This window comes from Saccostrea cucullata, unplaced genomic scaffold (assembly GCF_032062105.1).
Source record: "Saccostrea cucullata isolate Sc308-1 unplaced genomic scaffold, CSIRO_AGI_Scuc_v1 ctg1219, whole genome shotgun sequence".
NCBI lineage: Eukaryota > Metazoa > Mollusca > Bivalvia > Ostreida > Ostreidae > Saccostrea > Saccostrea cuccullata.
The window spans coordinates 35,459-56,372 of record NW_026929817.1 but is presented as its reverse complement, the minus strand read 5'-3'; the positions used below and the strand labels follow the sequence as shown (position 1 = coordinate 56,372).

The window sequence follows — 20,914 nt, the reverse complement described above, 5'->3', positions numbered from 1 at the left end:
TAATTATACATGAATGCGACTTATCCCAATATCTTACCTCGCATATGAGAAACTGCATATGGACGATTTTGTAATAAACATGAAAAAATAACTAAGACAAGCATCCATTCAATAAGATGTTAATGTCAGGCTAAAAAAAACTGAATAATTTCCGTATTTATATCAAATTTTTAAATTAGATTAACTTTTGGGATTCCTACCTCCTATAGTGACAGATATTTAATACCACTTAAAACGTATTCTAAGCTTTCGAGTCGTGTTTGTTCAGGGTAGAATTGTCAAAAATATTATATTATTCTTAAATGTGCATTAAGTGTACTTGTATCATGGCTGCGGTGTTTTCCTTTGAAGTCAAGTGTACAATAACTGGAGATACACCGATGTGCGTAGCCAGAAAAATCTGTGCTGTGTAAATGGGCGGAGCCATCAAAAACTGTGCTGTGTAAATAAATTATTGAACACCAAGTCAACAATTTTAATTTTTTTCAAATTTGAATTTACAGACTCAATGAAATGCGTTTTTCAAAATATTAAGACAATACTTTTGTCACTGAAATAAAAGTTTGTTTTTTTTTCAAATCGCAACACACAGTCATATATACCACAATATACAGTACACTAATACGAAATGAAAGGGCAGTTGTTAAATGTACTGCCACCAACGGTCTGACCCAAAACTTCCACTTTATCAGGAATGTTAATTTCATTGGATGTTGATATATCCATGAGAGGTCCAGAGGCATCCTTGGGTTCCATCTTTGGTAATTTAGGTTCTGGAGGATTCAAAACTTTGGACACCGTGCACGCTATCTCCGCATTTCCATGTTTATAGGCCCGTACGCCCACTTCCGACCGATGCCCAGTTCGACCCATAATCTCCTGTTCGTCGACTCCATTTTGATAGAGTGCCGTTGCGCATGTTCTCTTCCCTGAATGGTTTGCATAGTTTCCCTTAAGACCGGCCTTTTCACAGATGACCTTCATCATTGATTTTAATTTATTAACACCCACTAATTGCGAGCCATAACGAGGGGGCGAGCCTGCCAGTGGTCGGCGGTAAAACGATCCTTCATTTCCCAGAGCATCTAGGTGTACTTTAAAATAATCAGCCATGCAGCGCTCCCCTGAAAAAAAGTTGAAATATGAATTAAATCTTTACATAAACCACAATTTTTAGTTCTAAGTGTGGAGAAAACAAAAAGAAATTAAAGGCGCAATCTTTGAATACAATACATAGGCCTACGAGCAGGGGGAGGGGACCTTAGCCCCCCCCCCCCCCCCCCACTTTTTTTTTTGAAAAAAATAGACATAATGCAGTCATTGAAAATCGGGATTTACCTTTTTTGTAGGTTTAGCCCCCCCCCCCCCACTTTCAATTTGCTTCCGACGCCCATGCAATATAAACAGTGGACTCAAAATTTACAATATTTTCAAACTAGACATGTCTCTGGTTAAATAGGCCTAAATATATATATACTGAAAAAAATTAAGAGGGGGAAGAGGACTTACCGGGCTGACAGTAGTGCCGTATTTGCTTGTTGTGTAGTTCTTTGTGAGCTAGTCCACCCTTGAAGGTCTTTGTTGATCTGCCTGTGAATTCAATGTATTTCCCCCTATTATCCTCACCGAGAAAAAACTGGTCACACTGGAGGGAATGATGTTCGTCATGGCCCCGTAATCCGAAAAACTTGCAACTATAAAAAAACACTGTGTTCTGTAGGGTTTCCGCATTGTTCATCCCGAAAATTCCTTTCTCCCAGATTGTAGCCTCATCTTCGGGAAGAATTGGGTCTGCTTGTTTCCGTTTTCCCCCAACTCCTCTGCTTAATGCGTCCTTCATTTTACTGTCCAATATTTTACGGAATCCCGCAAATCTTGGATCCGCCGCATCGGGAAAGTTCTTGTCATAAATTTCATGATCCCGTAGATACCTTAAAATCCCACAGCTAATGTAGTACAATGTTTTAGCGGGGTATTCATTGCCATCTTTTCTACGTACTCTCATAATGAATCTTCCTAAATAAAAGTTCAGCTGCACTGCGTCCATCGTTTCGATTTCTGGTATTAAGAGTTCTAGCCCTTGACATTGCGCATTTCGTTCACGCCGCCAGCTTTCAAAAATGTTATATGACCAACGTGTATTTTTTTTCGTGTTGCGGTTTTCTTGACTCTCTATCAACGCTTGAATTTCCTCTTCTTCAACTTCAAAACCAAATCGCGGTTCTTCGAAATTCTGTACTTGTTCAGTTTTTATTTTCACATCCATGTCACATGTGTCACGATTCTCACGATTAACTCCGCCATTCTCTGTCTCGTTCACAAGGCCCAAGTCAAAGTCCATAAGATTCCCTAGGTCTGGGTCAAAATCCATGTCGTAATCCTCTAGTTTAATTTCTCCAAAACAATAAGTCATTTCGATTTCTTCACAGGCCTGAGATAAAATGAAGTCCTCATCGTCGTGATCATTAGATAAGAAATCAAGAAACGACATCCACTACTCTTGGAACTCGGTGGGAAAATGCGCATTAGAAAAAATACTGGCGGGAAGGAAAGAGCATGCACATAGTCACCTGACAAAAACTAGATTTTTTATTGGTCTAATTAAAAATCACGCATTGATCACCGATTATTGATGTTTTGATTGGCCATGATACAAGAAAGTTATTGAATATTTATTATGGTGTATCCTGATTGATTTGGACGAAGGGCGGAGACTCGTGCTTCGCACTCGTCACCGCCCTTCGTCCAAATAAATCAGGATACACCATAATAAATATACAATAACTATTACAAGAAGTTTGTTCTAAAAAAAAAAATCTTTGAGCAAAAAACTTTAAAACCACGTGATTTATTTATTTTTTCAAGGGTTTGTCTAAATGCTGTAATCTGATTTGTCAGGACTAGCACCTACCCAGCATTTTCCCCAATATCACCCCCCAAAGAGTACGGCTGCTGCTTTCACGGACTCTTCAGCCACGGAGACAGCTACTACATGTATCAAGTCCCCAACACAAGGAAGCCAGGGAACATTCACGGGTGTGGAGGACTCAACTTTGAAGGTGAGCATTTAAGCCGTATTTTTTTTCATAAATTGAACCAATTTTTATTTTAATGTATTTTGTAAAACGTATTTTTTAGATTTAATTATTTTCATTAAATGTTAACTTCACTATCATCATACATCAATATTAAAAAAGACACTTTTCATGTTTTCTAGAAGACGTCACAAGCTAAAACGAAAAATGATGCAGAGATCATCATTTCCTACCTACCCCCTACAAGAGGAGCTGCGAACTTTAAGATCGCTAAAGGATGCCATAAATGCCAATGTGCAGCAGATGGAGATATTAATTTCATGGAGGACTATTTTAGAAGGCGCAGAGTGCAAATTTGTATCCGTGTAATTTTCTTGCTTTGTGAAGGACAACATGGGATTTAGAGGAGACTTATCACTAGAACTACTTATAACCTTCATAAACCTGTTAATTCAAGTTACCTAAGCTCCAGTTACAGAGTGCTATGACATAGACGAAAATCGTTTTTAGATGAGTTAAAACAGTGATCTGTAACACTTATGTAGAGGAAGACTCGTTTAAAAAGATACAGTGTGCATGCATATTGTTCACTGACATCAAAATTTTCTTTATCAAAAAGATAACATTTTATCAAAGACCTCTGCATTTAATGAAAGAAGATGGGCGCATTTGGCGGGTGATCTGCAGGAATCATTTGTACGAAACATTTATGGTTTAAATGTCCATGATTTGGTTGGCTGAACATACCTGGTCAGATTTTACAAACACGCCCATGGTTTTTTTTTCATTTAGTTTGAAGACATTGTGAAATTGTAACATTTATGTCCATTTTTTTCTAGGGGGTACTATAACATAGTAATATTTCACAAAAAATAAAACCTAAAATATATTTAATGCATAGATGCATGATACGTGTACATGTACATTATAAAATAGAAGATTAGAATTGATATCGCTTGAGAACCAAATTGAACCAAAATGTATCTAATTCAACATTTTAATACATCAGTACATAAAACGAAACTGACAAAATAAATGGTTGCACTGAACAGGTAGCCTTACTTTCTGAGCTATCACCACTACACATTTATAAGTGTCTTTAAAAGGACAAAGACGCACCACATTGACACATTTGGATTTTTTGGGGAAAAGTTCATTTTTCGTGGTCTCTGGGTCTTCTCTCCATTTTTTAAAAAAGTGTAATCGTTTCTTTGAATTAAAATACACTCAAATAACGTTTCAAAATCATGGAGAGAAGACCCAGACATAGAAAATTTTTAGAAAAATGTGTTTCAAAATGTACAATTTTGTACCAAATGTCTGATATGGCCAATTTTCAAGTTATTTTTTTAGCAAATCAAAGCTCAATTTTGGGAAAATATTTTCCGTTCCTGTTGCACAGGAACCCGATAAATTAAAAAAATGTTAAAATTTCATGTGGCATGTCAATAAAATTTTCACTTTTCAATTACGCCCAGGTTCCTGCCGAATGCCAATCAAAAGCGCCCTCGTTCTTTTTGTACTTGATGCTATATGAATATAATCCCATTTACTATATTCAGTTTCTATTAGCTTTTATGTTATCACATATATACTATATGTATAAACAAACATATAAATATTATAATCTTTACATGAAACTTCGTTGAGTTCTTTTTTCCCACTGCATGCGCAAATATTAAAACAGAATTTTTATTGTTAGAAAATCGATGGGAGACTATGTATGTTGAGTTCAGTATTAATATTTTTAAATTGCTATATGGCCATGTATCCTTAGCAATTCAAATTTTCAAAACATTTTAATGTTCTATGATTTTGAAATAATTCTATATTTACAAAAGTGAAATACTGTTCATTTATATTTTACTATTTTAGAAAATTGTAAAATCAAAAACATGGATAAAGTTTTGATTTAAAAAATGGATTTTTGAATGAAAATTTTTAAATTCAAAAAAAAATTTTTTTTTTAGTTTTAACTTAAGGTTCTACGAAATAATGTTTTCCGTATTCTCTACTTTGATATAAAAACTGTTTGAGTCTAACTTCTATATAAGTTCCTTGACCTTATTCCTTGATAGGTCTTCACTTACTTTTTTTTGTTAACATGACTTCAGCCAGATTTGAGAAGCAAGACATCTACATGACCTAGTTCAAGGCCTGGGCTATATCCTTTAGTTTAGGTCAAGGTAGTGTAACACGACCTAGAAAAGAATCGAGACTTCTGGCATTAAAATGACCTAACGTCAACTTCAGCACAGGATGAAAAGCCAGGTTTCCCAAATTTGGAAACCCGATGGAAACATATGGGAATCGTGACATCAGTAGTTTCCATATAGTTTCCATTTTATGGAAACCACATAGTGGTTTCCACATAGATTCCCGACATGGAAACAATCAAACTGTGGTTTTCCGTAAGTTTCCCAAGATAGGAAACCATGGAAACATGCCCTGGTGGTTTCCATGTAGATTCCCGACATGGAAATATCCAACCTGTGGTTTCCCGTTAGTTTCCCAAGATAGGAAACCATGGCAACATGCCCTGGTGGTTTCCATGTAGATTCCCGACATGGAAACAACCAACCTGTGGTTTCCCGTTAGTTTCCCAAGATAGGAAACCATGGAAACATGCCTCAGTGGTTTCCATATAGATTCCCGACATGGAAGCCACCAATGTGTAGTTTCCCCCATGTTTCCAAGGTAGAGAAACTTTGAAAGTATATCTCAATGCTAACCCAACTACTTTTTATTTTACAAAAAGTTAAATATTTTCTGATGTTACCATAATATGCTTACCAATTACAGAAATATTTCAAAAGTGTTTACATGCTGTATCAAAATAATTAACTTCCCTTCAAACAGTTAAAATAACTAGATGTGTATTTCTGCGTGATAAAATTTAATATTTCAGCACCGTGAACGCAATTTAATATTAAAAATTTATCAAATAAGTTTTGGTAAACTCGTATAGAATTCATGAAATGGAATAGAGAAAATTAAGTGCAGTTATGTAGATATCAATCATTTCCGATCCCATTTTCTTGTAAGCTGTCTATGTTGAATGTTCCTTTGAAAAAAATGCAAGAGCGAAGGGCACCTTTAATGATATTATTTACAGAAAAGGTAAAAAAGATCGATAAAAAAAGTAAATAAAGAAATATGTCAAGTTGCGATTATATAAAATGTAGTGATTAAGGACAGATGAGACGTTCCTCAATAATATAATTATAATTTTTTCCAATATTTTGACATTGAAGACTTACTTTTTTTACATTATAACATGTATTCACAAAAACTCAAGGTACCTTACAAGGCATTTTGTGTGAGATACCAGAGGTTGGCATATCTTATATACCGGGGTAATCTTTCAGGAAAAAATTCTTCAGTTGGTTTGTCACAATTACATTTTTAGTGTTTCAAATTATTAAAATCCAGTTTAGAAAGTAATAAAGATTTTTATACAAATTTATTATACATTAATATGAAGATTCACAAAACAGATACTTAATGGGAAACGTATCGTCTGACCTTAAAAAAAAAACAAAATATAGAAGAGTAAGTATGGTTACATAGAGATCAATGTAAACTGGTCAGATAAAATCCATCGAATTGGTTGGGGGCTGAGTATTATCATACTAGTATTTTACTTTAGTAAGATTGTTTTTTTTTTTAAATTTAATAGATTATTATTATTATTGGGGGTGTTTGGATTGCTTTTCATTTTTTCTTAGAGAAGCCCCCCCCCCCCCCCCTCAAAAAAAAATAAAACCACACTTGAAAAAATCACTATAGTCGGCCTGTGTAATAACTACGGGCACCTGTCCTCACGTGCCATATCAGGTGGAGACACGTGCCGCGAAGACACCTGTCACTGTGTATTTTTTGTATATTCTATGTGAATTGAGACGGTTTTCTACCTAAAGGGAACAATGGGCTGTTGTCGAGCATGTACACACAGCCTCCGACCGAAAATTCGTTTGAATTAAGATGACGATTTGTGTTTTTTTATCAATTAAAAAACTGTATATTTCATAAATAAAGTTATACAAGAGAACATATTTATAAAATAACATACATTTATTTTAAGATGTTCAATGAAAGAACGAACTATTTAGAATTTTTATTTCAAAATTCATTACTGATTTGAAAAAACTATGCTCTTTAGAAATTAAATAATTTTCTATAGGTATTGATTAGATCTAAATTCTCGTCGTGTATAATTATATTAAATCAGAATTACTTAATAGATCAATGTGAAATCAACACTGTATTTAATAGTCTTGATGAGTTTTTGTGTGAAATTTGTAATCCAACGTACTATACAAAGGCATTTATTAAATAATGTTATAATATTCATTACATAAAACATTTTTTTTCTTTTTCGTTTATATGTACGCAGACCCCGTATAGTAAACGTCTGCACTTTTCGCATAAAATTACAATGTAGGGTCCTAAATGCACATATGATCATGCACATATATTTAACAAACTTTAAAAATTTCAGCCATTCTTTTCTCCAAAGGCCATTTCTATAGATAAAGAAAAGTCTATAATATTTTGCTTCATTTTGTTTTCCTGAAGAACAACGGCTTTTAAAGTAGTGGATGCTAACTTGAGGCAATCTATTATAAGAATTAATTGTATAATTGTCACGATTGTATTTTTGTGCAGTTTTTGTTGATTTCATTATATAAAGGTATGAAGTTTGTCAATACTTCAACAAACATTAATTTTCTTTATCTAAATTGTACATTACTTTATTTTTATTCCCGACATGCTACTCTTTTTAAAAAAGATGCGTGACATTCTTAAATTTGACTAATAGACTCGAACTTCAGGCCTGTAGGAAAGTAATTTCCGTTAGGGTAATAAACTTACCGGGATTTTTTTTTTTACTAGCATAAAAAAAAAAACATTAAAAGAAATACAGGGCGGGACCAGCTAAAGCATGATTTCTTAACGAAAATCCTAATTCATTTAACAATTTTACGTGTTAAATATGATGTGGGAAATATTTTTTAGCTAAAGGCAAAGAAGTTTCAAGTACAATTTTTTACGTGTTAAAATGAGGCCTACATGGCAAAGCAAATAGAGAAACGTCTAGAAGGTCCACCAGTAATAATACAGTATATTGATAGCAGGCTCAAAATCTAATTAAAACCAGAAAAGGAGGGAGTTCTAGTAGTATTTTAATCCCCCAAAAAATTATAAGCAATTAATTATTAAACACCGAACTTTTCAATCATCACTATTGAAATAAAAAAAAATAAGGACGGTTATTGTTAATTATACATGTATTATAATTGTAACTCATTTTCATGCCTTTAAGGACTCCTGTGGAACGTTCGCAATAAAAAAAAAATGTACTTTTAAAGGTTTAACATCTTTTGATGTGACATTATAAATTCATAATTATAACAGTTAAAAGTAGCGGGGAAGGGGGGGGGGGGGGGTACTTTCAGCTAGGACGGCCACTACCAACAACCAAGCCCCGAAACCCTCATCCCGAAGGCAAATAAGTTGAGGTGTCACGCAAGAAACATAATTTTTCTCTGCTCTCACGTATTTAACCGCTTTTTATCTAAATATACTAGGCCTACACATCATATCGACAAAAAATATTTTAATAGGAGCCCCTTTTTTATTCCATGAACAGGGGAAAACTTCTAAATTCTAATATAAAATCTCATAATCACACATAATCATAGTGAATGTAAACAGTTTATTTTCCCATCCTGCATCGCTCTGCAGGCGCTTTATTTCATTGGTCAATTTCCCGAGGCGCCATTTTTGGAGGATCGAGAAGGACGAAGAAGAAGGTGTAAGCAGGTCGTAATTGTGAAAAGTTGATGTTTTCACCACCCAGTGTCTTTAAGACTGTGATAAATGCAATGACCAACGACCAAGGATTAATGTACGTATATTTTTGTTAACTTTTTACGGCAAATAATAGTAATATTTGGCAACAACAAATCTTCACTATCGGAGGCAACTTTAGTTCTGACGCCATTTTAAAAAGTTGGATATCTAAGTTTTAAATTGTTAAGTGCATATATTGAGAGAGAGAGAGAGAGAGAGAGAGAGAGAGAGAGGGAGAGAGAGAGAGAGAGAGAGAGATTTGAGACAGTGATACAACATAACTTAAATAGATTATAGAGGTCCCAAGGCACCGTATGTTGTAAAATGGCAACGTTTCGCCTTTCACCATGTTTATTAAAATGTATGCTCAATATGTATGTTCTCTCTCTAAATATAAATGAATACTTTTCGGATTTAAACAAAAATATATTTTTAACCCCGCTCAAATTATCCGGATGATAATAGTTATACCGAGCATGGTTTCGTAGTTAAATTCAGACTGTAGTACATCCGGTTTGAATACATACATGTGTTTTCTTCTGACTTTCCGTTTTCGGATAGCCAACTCTTTTGATTTTTGGAACTTATGACTTATGGCAAGGTATGAATGAAATACTTTTGGTTCAAAACCTTGATAAAAGCATCAATATTTTTACAAAAAGTGTCTTCAATCTCAGCTTATCCGATTATCATGAAGGATATCATCATTCAGAACAGTTGGAATAGATTGTAGCCAATACTGTAGCATAACCCTTAATCATATGCATGATGATGATATGGAGGGAAAATATACATAAAAAAGTGAATGTAGGTGAAAGCCTGTCCACTTCTCTGAAGAGAATAGGTTTGTTTATTGAAATAGTTTACTGCTCAAAAGATTTTTTTGTACTGTCTAACCTGCTGAGATGAAGATGTAAAAAAAGAAAATTAAGCCTTCATAGTGAATTAATATTGATAGTATGTTTCAAAATGCTTATTACAAACTTGGTAATAAAATACAGAACACTTTAAAGCTGAATAGGATTCGTAAAAGGAATCTGTCTGCCATTTTTGTTCCCAAGTCAATCTTCTCTGCAGACCGCTATAAATAGGGCAGCAGTTGGTCACTGTTCAGTGTAATCAGTCTACACTGGTGAAGACGGACGTATGCTATACAGAAGAACTCGGTAGCGAGAGTAATAACGTAATACTTCATCTAATGCAGGAAAATAAGATACCAAATAAGTTTATAACAATTATAGTTTTATAAGTCAGTAAAATATACAAAAAACACAGGTAAACGTAACTGCAATAAAATGTAAAAAAAAAAGGTAATGCAAGATAACCAGCACGATCACGGGTTGCTATTCCACGCCAATACCCGTGACAATAAAGCAGTCAGGTGTAACGATTGCAACGAGTATACCCTAGTATTGATGTATCGTAGATAATGCTATCGAAAATGGCGTATGCCTATTTACGAGTTGTGTTCAGCTTTAAGTTGAGAAGAAAATAAGTAAATAATCAAGCACAATTAAACTACTTACATACATCTACAGTGTACATGGTATTGTCTAACTGAACAGACTTAGCTTTCATAAAAAATAACATGCTTCTAATCTTATATCTGAATATAATTATAAGTTTATAACATACGCCACATTCTACATAACTGTGGTGCAGGCAAACAATGAGTCGAGCACAATATCATATTCTGCTGGTGAGCTATTGCATTAGATTAAATATTTTGAAAAAAAGACTTGTATGAAAAAGTGAATTAGTGATGGTTGTCTTGACATAGGAGAAGTAGAATGGTACAAACTAGTTGATGCTCATTTGTTTGAAATTTTTATACGCCTGAATTGATAGATTCAGCACGTGTATTGATTTTGTCCTTTCTGTCTGTTGTCAACTTGAACCATTGCCATGACTTTTGAACTGTGAGAGATAGAGACTTCATATTTGGTATGCATACTACGATAATTAAGTTCTTTGAAATGCAACAAGGTCAATGACCTTGTGACTTTGACTGTAATTATATGTTAAAATAGCTTTTTCGAACTTTTGCCATAACTGTTTATCTCAGTGTCTGTCTGTTGTCAACTTAAACCTTCACCATAACTTTAGAACTATATGAGATAGTGACATCATATTTAGTTTGCATACTCCACTTATGAAGTGCTTTCACATGACAACAAGGACAATGATTATGTGATCTTGACTGTGACCTATATGCTAAAAAAATTGCTTTTTCGAAACTTTGTTGCCGCCGGGCACATAGTGTTTTACAAGCGCGTCTTGTTTTTTTTTTTTTTTTTTGCCCATCCCTGTTGTTGCTAATGCTATTACATAATTAGTTTAAATTAGAATGCAATAGTACCTTAACATAATTTATCATTTCAGAGAGAAGAAAACTGCATGACTTTAAAAGAAAACCAGTGAGATAAAATCATATAAAATGTATGATGATTCAGGATGTGGTCATTTGGTAAGTGGTAATTAAATCATGATTGGTATGTATAACAATTGCCTGAAAAAAAAATCTAAATTTTAAATACTGAGCTGTGGTTTATCAGCTGTGAGCTACAAGAAGTTTTATGTAAAAGCTAGGGCTGAAACAATTTGCCCCCCTCCATGTTATGTATGTATTGTCGTGATTGACATACAATCAGTTCTCTAATACATACACTACAGTAAAACTTTGTCATCTCGAACCTGAATTGAAGAGGAAAAAACTTTGAGATCTCTCAAAAAATTTGAATGAAAAAGAGGAAATGTTATTAACTGATTTCTTGCTGGTCAGTATTTTGATGACTTTAAGGAAGCTCTAAAAACTGCTCACTAAAGAGCTCTACTTTGATATTGGGTAGTTTTATGCAGTTAGAGTGATCTGCCCTTGGATTGAGATTAAGAAAAATTTTATTTTACAGTCAGTTTGATTACTTGTAAGAGATTAAATTATTTTTAGCATTATCTAAAATCATAAAGAAATTTTTTGATTTTTTTCATAAAATTTCCAAATGTATTAAGTAAACAGCAATGATTTCTGCTCACAAATAGTCCATTGTATTTGAAAATGTCTTGGGGAAATGATGCACATACGATATGTTCTAAATGAATAAAAAAGGCTCATTATGCACATCTTTATATGATAGATTTTTTTCTCTCCAAAGATTAATTTCTGCAAGTCTGACACTAAGTTTTTAGAGTTTCCTCAATTTTTTAGATACATGTATTCAATGAAATTATTTGAAGTATTAAATTTTGGTAAATCTTATGATAGTAAAAGGTTATGTGGTTGAAAACAGACCTGGGGTAATGGTAATGTGTAATGGTAATGCATTGTAATCATTACATTTTTTCAAAGTAATGGGGTGCAATGTGTAATGGACCCATCTTTCAATTACAAGCAATTGTAATTTATAGTTTAGTTGAAAATACTTTAAAAAACAGCATGCATGCATGACAATAGGGCTTAAATTTTTAATGTCTCTTAATTTTTCAGTGACATTAAAACAGGAATTGTCATCACCAATAGACAAATTTCACATTGCTAAGAGTAATGTCTCCAATTGTCGGTGTATCACTCATTTTTCTCACTTTGTCCTTTGTAAGTTGCTTGTATTTTTTCAATCTTCAAACGATATTGGGCAATTACGATCTGTATCTGTATGGCCAGAGTATGGGGTAACATGAAAATCATAATGAACATGTTCATACAGATTTCACTTCCAAGATATTGACCCTCAAAGTTGGTACGGTTATATAGAGGGAAAACAGCGTCTTAAGCCGATTGACCCCAGATTGACCCTGCAAAGGGGAATAACTTTTGTAAATGTGAAAGTTGTCTATGGTATATCATAGAGATCTAAAACTGACTGAATTTTGATCCACCAATTCATGAACATGATGAGTGGATGTAAATAATGTTGGTCAATTTTTGTAAAAAAAAAAATTTAAATTACTTGTTTATAAACCGAGTGTACATGCAATACTGGCATAAAATTACTCATAAGATACATGTATACTTACACCATGATAAAAGCATATGTGTCCAATGCAGCATATGATAAATCATTAACATACAAGTACATGTATATCCATACTGTAATACATATATATTGCATTGTTTTTAGAGACCTGTTCTGTGGATGCCCTTAGACAGTGTATCTACCCATCACGCCATCTGATATCACTTGTTCTGAGCATATTTATCTCTCAAACTTAAACTACAGAGAGCCTGTGGATAGAGGATGAAGAGCGACCTTGGACTAATGTTCTAGGTCAAAGGTCAGTATCAAAATGTACTGTATATCTTAATCAAAGTTGTAGTCCAGAGTATATTTCTCCCTTGGTGTAATCTAGCTTTTATGCAATTGGTGTGGAGGGTCTGCAATGATCTTCAACCAATTTTTTAGGTCAAATATCAAAAATTAAAAAAATTCTCTCTCTATTAATAATTTTGTTATTATAAAGAGTATATTTTCTCTCAAACTAATTCAACTTAAAGCAGGGTTCTATGAAATTGTAATATATTCTCAATGACATAATGAGGCTGAAAACATTATTTATATTATGTAAAAAAATTTTCCTTATCATAAAGCATTAAATTTTAAAGAGACACATTAAATGCTGAAATCATATGTATCATGGTCATGGAAAGTAATTATTGATATTGGTATATTAAAGAACATTGACTGATCTTTCAGATTTCTAAGTTATATTCAAGCATTATAATTCTGACACATCATATGATAATTTTGTATGAATATTGCAGATCATAGGTGATGTGAAGGAAATACCAGGGAACTGATGTTGAAAGAAGTACTTAATGACGCTTATGAATGGACTTAAATGTGAAAGACTGTTCCATTGTTTATCTAAGATATATGAATTTATTTAGTATTTTGATATCATTGAAAAATACTGTTACAGTTTTTGTACATCAAATGAATTATTAAACATATACAAGAGGCCCACGGGCCTTATAGGTCACCTGAGCATTATGCAACAACTTTCCAGTTACAGTGTATTGAATTTGATTCAATAACATGTTTTAAGCCAGGTGCTAAATGGCATTCACAATTTTGAAAGAGCACCATTGATCATCATAACAATAAACTTAGCAGTCGCTTAGCTTGGTTACTGAATACCCATATGCAGGGTAGGGGAACAAAAATGCACTCCAACTAATCAGTAATATTCATCAATAATCAGTAGTGCCCCTAACACTCTGACATAAACCCCTGACCCTAGGTTGCACAAATTTTTAAAAGGCACCCTTAAAATTGCCTATCAAAAAGTAAATAAATGTTTTATAAATACAAAGGACCAGATTTCAAACAATTAATTCATTTCCAGTATATAAGTATAGAGCCCCCCCCCCCCCACCACTGACCCTGGGGCCTTGAAATTCACAATTCTGCAAGATTATGGCCCTTGCTCATCATAACTATATAGGTAGTTTATCTGCTTCATACCCAGAGACAGAGAAGAAAATTTTCAAAGATTTAATGTATTTTCACTATATAATCAATAGAGCCCCACCCTAACACCAGAACCCCTGACCCTGGGGCCATAAAATTCACAATTTTGGTAGAGGCACTCTTGCTCATCATAACTATGCACTTAGTTGGTTTAATACCTAGGAGCAGAGAAGAAGATTTTCAAAGAATTCATGTAATTTCACTATATAATCAATAGAGCCCCCCCCCCCCCCAACACCAGAACCCTTGATGATAGGGCCATTAAATTCACAATTTTGGTTGAGGCACACTTGCTCATCATGACTATGCACTTAGTTAGTTTATATAATACCTAAGAGCAGAGAAGAAGATTTTCAAGGAATTCACATATTTTCACTATATAATCAATAGAGCCCCCCCCCCCCCACCAGAACCCTTGACCCTGGGGCCATAAAATTCACAATCTTAGTTGAGGAACACTTGCTTATCATCACTATGTACTTAGTTAGTTTATTTGATACCTAGGAGCAGAGAAGAAGATTTTCAAAGAATTCATGTATTTTTACTTTATAAACAATAAAGTACCCCCCCCCCCACCAGAACCATTGATGCTGGGGCCATAAATTCACAATTTTTGTAGAGGCACTCTTGCTCATCATAACTATGCACTTAGTTAGTTTATTTAATACCTAGGAGCAGAGAAGAAGATTTTCAAATAATTCATGTAATTTCACTATATAATCAATAGAGTCCCCCCCCAACACCAGAACCCTTGACCCTGGGGCCATAAAATTCACAATTTTGGTAGAGGCACTCTTGCTCATCATAACTATTTACTTACTTGGTTTATTTAATACCCAGGGGCAGAGAAGAAGATTTTCAAAGAAATCATGTATTTTTACTATATAATCAATAGAGCCCCACCCTAACACCAGAACCCCTGACCCTGGGGCCATAAAATTCACAATTTTGGTAGAGGCACTCTTGCTCATCATAACTATGTACTTAGTTGGTTTATTTAATACCCAGGAGCAGAGAAGAAGATTTTCAAAGAAATAATGCATTTTCACTATATACTTATTTAGCCCCGCCCTAGCACTAGAACCCCTGACCCCAGGGTCATGAATTTCACAATTTTGGTAGAGGACTCAATGCTGATTACAATCATGCAAATAGTTTGACTGCTTGATGTCCAGGAGTAAAGAAGAAGATTTTTAAAGATTGCATTAATTTTAGTGCTTTTGGCCCCACCCTTCAGACCCCAGGGGTGCAGGGATCATGAAATTCACAATTTTTGTTCCCCTTCACCCATAGATGCTTTGTGCCAAATTTGGTTGAAATTGGTTCAGTGGTTGCAGAGAAGAAGCTGAAAATGTTCAAATGTTAACACACGACGCACGACGGACGACGACGGACGAAAACGGATAGCAATAGGTCACCTGAGGTTACTCAGGTGACCTAAAAATGGTAATGCTTTTTTTCTCTTACATTTAATAATTTTTTTGATAGATTTTTGAAAGAATACACATAATTTCACATCGCTTCCTTAAGAAAAGTTGGGGAATCTTGAAGTTTCCCAGTAACTTCAACCAGGAATGGGACTGCAGATAATTCCACCAAGTTTCCGCCGCACAGAAACTGCTATACAAGTTCCATATAGTTTCCTGAGTCAAGGAAACTTTAGGAATCGTAAGGTTTCACGAGGTTCCATATAGTTTCCCGTAATAGGAAACCTTAAGATTCCATCAAGTTTCCATTCCACGGAAACCACTACACTCCGATTCCCTGTGGTTTCCTGAGTCACGGAAACTTTAGAAATCATGAGGTTTCCCAAGCTTCCATGTAGTTTCCTTAAAAAGGAAACCTTAAGATTCCACCAAGTTTCCATCCCACGGAAACCACTACGCTCCGATTCCATATGTTTTCCTGAGTCACGGAAACTACAGGAATGGTGAGGTTTCCCGAGCTTCCATGTAGTTTCCCGTAAAAGGAAACCTAAAGATTCCACCAAGTTTCCATTCCACGGAAACCCCCTACGCTCCCATTCCATCAAGTTTCCTGATTCTGGAAACCAGTGGAATCTTTAGGTTTCCCATTACGGGAAACTACATGGATGTTCGGGAAACTTCAGGTTTACAGAGGTTTCCGTGGTTCGGGATACCTTATGGAATCGGAGCGTAGGGGGTTTCCGTGTCACGGAAACTTGGAGGAATAACCTGGCATCCACTGTGGAAACCACTGGGAAACATGATGTAAACTTGAGGTTTCCATGTTGTTTCCATAAAGTTTCCCATGATGGGAAACCACTTTTTTCACCCAGTGCAGGTCAATGTTATGACCTTGTCCTTGTTTAAGGAGGTCATGGTTATGACCTAGATCTCCTAGGATTAGGTCAAGGTCATGGCTTAATCCGGTTTTTTAAATATTAGGTCAAGGTCATGATCTTGACATAGTTCTCGGACTGTGTAGAGTCAAGGTCATGACCTAGGACATAATTCTCTGGAGTGTGAAGTCAAGGTCATGACCTAGATGTTATGGAATTAGGTGAAGGTCATGACCTTGACCTCATTTCCTTGAGTGTATTGAGTGTTAAGTATACCCCTGCTGATAACAATGTATTTGGGACACCCCCCCCCCAAAAAAAAAAAAGAAGAAGAGAAAATGTAAGATATTGAAGTCCTAGTTCTTAAATCGTTTCCAAGATATCTATACGTAATGATGTTTAAATGAATTTTCTTTGCTTTACCCTTAATTTCTCCATTTCTGATATTTTAATTTTTTTTTTTTAAGGTGTTGTCTTAGCCAAAGAATTACCAGATTCACCCTACACAGAGGTGAAACTACTTAAAAAAGGGATCGATTTAGGCACCATCCAACCTCAAATGTCATTCCGGCAGCTGGATTTAGTAGAGAGAAAAGTGAATACCTGTTTAAATTTATCCGACCATTTGTCAGGGTCTCGTACAAGGACGCCGTCGCTCCTTCTCCTGACGCCCAGGAAGAGTAACTAATGTGACAATCGACAAATTTATCAACGAATGTTAAATGACCATTGAATAACAATTAAATATAATTGTGAAAATAAAAATTTAAACTTGTGAAAGTGTTCACATTAACATTACTGTCTGCATCCATCAGGTGAAAAAATATGGTTTATTATTCAATAGGTGTCCTGTTTTCTTATCAATATTTTATAGCAACGTCATAAATTATTCGACGTTATCCCCTAACCTTATCCCATGACGTTAATGCTAGTTTAAGCGAGTTTCATGGGGATTTAGTATGAAATTATTGTTTTTATACCCCCCGCTTGAAAAGCGAGAGGGTATATAGTAATCGTTATGTCCGTCCGTCCGTCTGTTACGCTTTGGGGTACCCATCTCTTCTCCGCAACTTCTCTCATACCACTGAATGAAATTTGATGAAACTTTCACAGAATCTTTATTACATATTGCCATTCTGCACCTCCTATTTTACTTTTTGATCTGACTCATATTTTGGGTTATGGACACTCCCATTATATTCATATGGGAGGCGGGGGTATCATTTAGTGAGCTCATAGCTCACAGTACCTATAGGTCCTATTTAAATCAATGAAAATTAGGAAAAGTGTTTTTTTTTTTATTTTTAGCCTGGTTTTTGCTTTGACGGTCATCATATACCGTTGCACCACAGTGACGCACTCTAACGCATATGAGCCCCTTGGGGATCCGGGTTAGAATAGGTCAACCCTCAGGCTGACCGCCCAATATTCCGACGGTCCGATAGTCCGACAGTCCGGTAATCCGACGGTCCGATAGTCCGACAGCCCGGTAATCCGACGGTTCGATAGTCCGACAGCCCGGTAGTCCGACGACTCGATAATTTGTAGTCATATATAACTAATTCCTACAGCAGAAAAAAGGAAAGAATAACCCCTTGTAAGTATGAAGCATGATCGCCCCCATAAAATTCCGTAGGTTTTGCTTTGGGTTTTATTTGCCCCCCCCCCCCCCCCCCCCCGTACTCAAACTATCAGGGATACATAGCTTTTTAATATATTTTTTTGCTATACTCTTATGAACAGCTTTCTATATACTAGTATTAAGTACTAAAAAAAGTCCAACAAAACAAATGTTTATAACATATTGGTCTAACAATTTTACTGTTGACTGGCCTGCTGGTCCAACATAAGAATTGTTATACCGCATCGTCACTAGTAGTTAATCATCGTTCAATATCGGCGACACGGAAATAGCCGAAGTTAAGAGCTGTAAGGAATGTTGCTACCAGCAAGGTAAGGAAAAAGGAAAGAGTATGTTTTGTAATTACGAAAGCCCATTGAGCTCATTTTTATAAGTTAAAGATTATAAATTTTTCGCGTTATAACGCTTAACTTTCGCGAATAAACGTGTAATTTTCGAGTAATAACGCGAAACTTTCGCGAAGAAACGCGTAACGTAATAACGCAAAACTTTCGCGAATAAACTCGTATCCTGCTCGTTATAACGCGAAACTTTCACGATATAACGCGAAACTTTTGCTGTCTACCCAAGACATTTGCATAAGTCAAATTTCTTTTGATTTTGTGATCTAGTTTATTCATTACAAAAAAAGAAGGCCAGTTTTATCTTGGACAATCACAAGCTACAATTTAAAGTTTTCTTTTTGTTGAATCCAACCCTTCCAGACGTCTATTTTACACACTCAAAAGAATTTGAAATAAAATTGTTTAAATTAAGATCTCAGAAAATTAACAAACTAATGTAAAATTGTCATTTGTGTCCCACCACATGGGTGAAAATAGGATGTGAAATTTTCATTTGTCTCCTTAGATTCCCTGCACAAATACGACATCGTATTTTGAGGTTGCACCACGTTGTCATTCTGCATGCTGCTTACGAAGACATTGACAAATAATTCAAAGTGTAAAAAATCTTTGTTTGCTGTAAATCCTCAATAGTTTTTAGCTCACCTGAGCCGAAGGCTCAAGTGAGCTTTTCTGATCACATTTTGTCCGGCGTCCGTCTGTCTTTCTGTAAACTTTTCACGTTTTCGACTTCGTCTCAAGAACCACTGGGCGAATTTCAACCATACTTGCCACAATGCATTATTGATTTAAACTATTCAATAATAAACAATTTCAACTTTTGCCCAGCCACAGTGTTCAGATGAGTGATGTGGCCCATGGGCCTCTTGTTATTTATGGCGCTAGTCCACAAACTTTTCAATAACCCCTCAGATATATAAATATTGGAGAAGAAATAAGAAACAGTAAACCACTCCTCCTCGATCAATTTCAAATAACAATATCATTTACGTTTATTACTTCAAAACATATGACAGGTTAAGCTCATGCAATGACACATTGTTCACTCACTTTGAAGCTATAATTTTTAATAAAAAATGATGGATTGCTTAATTTATTAGTGGTATAATTGTAGTGAATGTTACAGATAAAACTGCTTGAGAAAATTTCAAGTGAAGACTTTCCCTCAATAAAATAGTAAGTCTAAAGAATTTTCTTGAATTTAACAACTGAAAAACATGTACAAGAAAGTAAAATTCATTTGATTAATTGGTAGGGCTTTGAAATAAAAAAAAAAAAGATGACTAATCTATCCTATTCTCAAACCATTCTCGCATCATTTCTCCAGGACATATGCTGAGGAAATAATAATTCATTATTAAATCCATGAAAGATCATGTCAGGATTCATGTTCTTATCTGTCAGTGACGATCAAGGTACTATATGCATATAATTTCGCGAAATAACGCAAAAGTTTTGCGTTTTAACGCGTGAGTTACGCGTTTATTCGCCAAGTTTCGCGTTATATCGCGAAAGTTTTGCGTTTTCAGATAATTTGAATTTTGTTTTTTGTCCCCTATTTAAAAACGCTGCTACGTACGTCCCTGTTTGTTATGGCAGAAAAAATATATTAGTATTAGTAATTCATAGTTACTGGTATATATGGTTTGTCTGAAATAATAATACGATAAAAGTTGAAGATATACATGTTGTATGTTACCGGTCTTTACGTTCAAATAAAATAAAATCACCAGTTTGTAATTTAAGGACAGATGTTTTCTTTGGAATAGACTTAATATCATGTCACAAGTTTAGGAAAGTGGATAATTGTAAGCATTTTTTCTCCTAAGAACTGGAAAATGAAATAAAGTTGGAAAATAGTACTAATATTATGATAAAAAACAAATACAGACAAATTTCACACAGTAAAGGTTTACAGGTGAAAACAAATTTTAAAATATGTTACCTTGGTGCAAAAGTGTAATATAAACGTTAGAAAAATATACCAAGCCAGGTGAATTTTATGAGGAAATACAAAATGACAAAAAATCAGCAATGAACCATAGTCTGATTTTTACCATTTTGCCTTTCCTTATAAAATTAAACTGGCTTGGTATATTTTTCTAAAGTTTAAATTACACTTTTGCACCAAGGTAACATATTCTGAAATTTATTTTCACCTGTAAACCCGTTTTGAGTGTGTTTTATCAATATTTTAATTATATTGAAATATTACTAATGTTTTCCTTTTGCATTTTCCAGTTCATAGGAGAAAAAATTCTGAAAATTAT

The 20,914-nt window shown here is 34.7% G+C and overlaps 1 protein-coding gene and 1 long non-coding RNA gene across 2 annotated transcripts; one reads left to right on the top strand and one right to left on the bottom strand.

Moving 5' to 3' along the window:
• Nucleotides 1–618: 618 nt before the first annotated feature.
• On the bottom strand, nucleotides 619–2,018 carry LOC134282241 (uncharacterized). Its single transcript, XM_062764667.1, has 2 exons — nucleotides 1,510–2,018; nucleotides 619–1,124 (listed from the first exon to the last, which is right to left on the bottom strand). The coding sequence occupies exons 1-2, from the start codon at nucleotides 2,003–2,005 to the stop codon at nucleotides 619–621; spliced, it is 1,002 nt and encodes a 333-aa protein (XP_062620651.1). The 5' UTR covers nucleotides 2,006–2,018.
• Nucleotides 2,019–9,158: 7,140 nt separating this feature from the next.
• LOC134282248 (uncharacterized) lies at nucleotides 9,159–13,078 on the top strand. The gene is made up of 3 exons (XR_009995252.1): nucleotides 9,159–9,492; nucleotides 11,274–11,358; nucleotides 13,007–13,078. It is a non-coding gene; the product is annotated as an uncharacterized LOC134282248 (long non-coding RNA).
• Nucleotides 13,079–20,914: the final 7,836 nt, after the last annotated feature.

Coding starts and splice junctions, on each gene's coding strand:
- LOC134282241 (XM_062764667.1), bottom strand. CDS start 2,005: ATGAGAGTACGTAGAAAAGATGGCAATGAATACCCCGCTAAAACATTG. Junction 1,125..1,509: donor ACGGCACTACTGTCAGCCCG/GTAAGTCCTCTT, acceptor ACTTTTTTTCAG/GGGAGCGCTGCATGGCTGAT.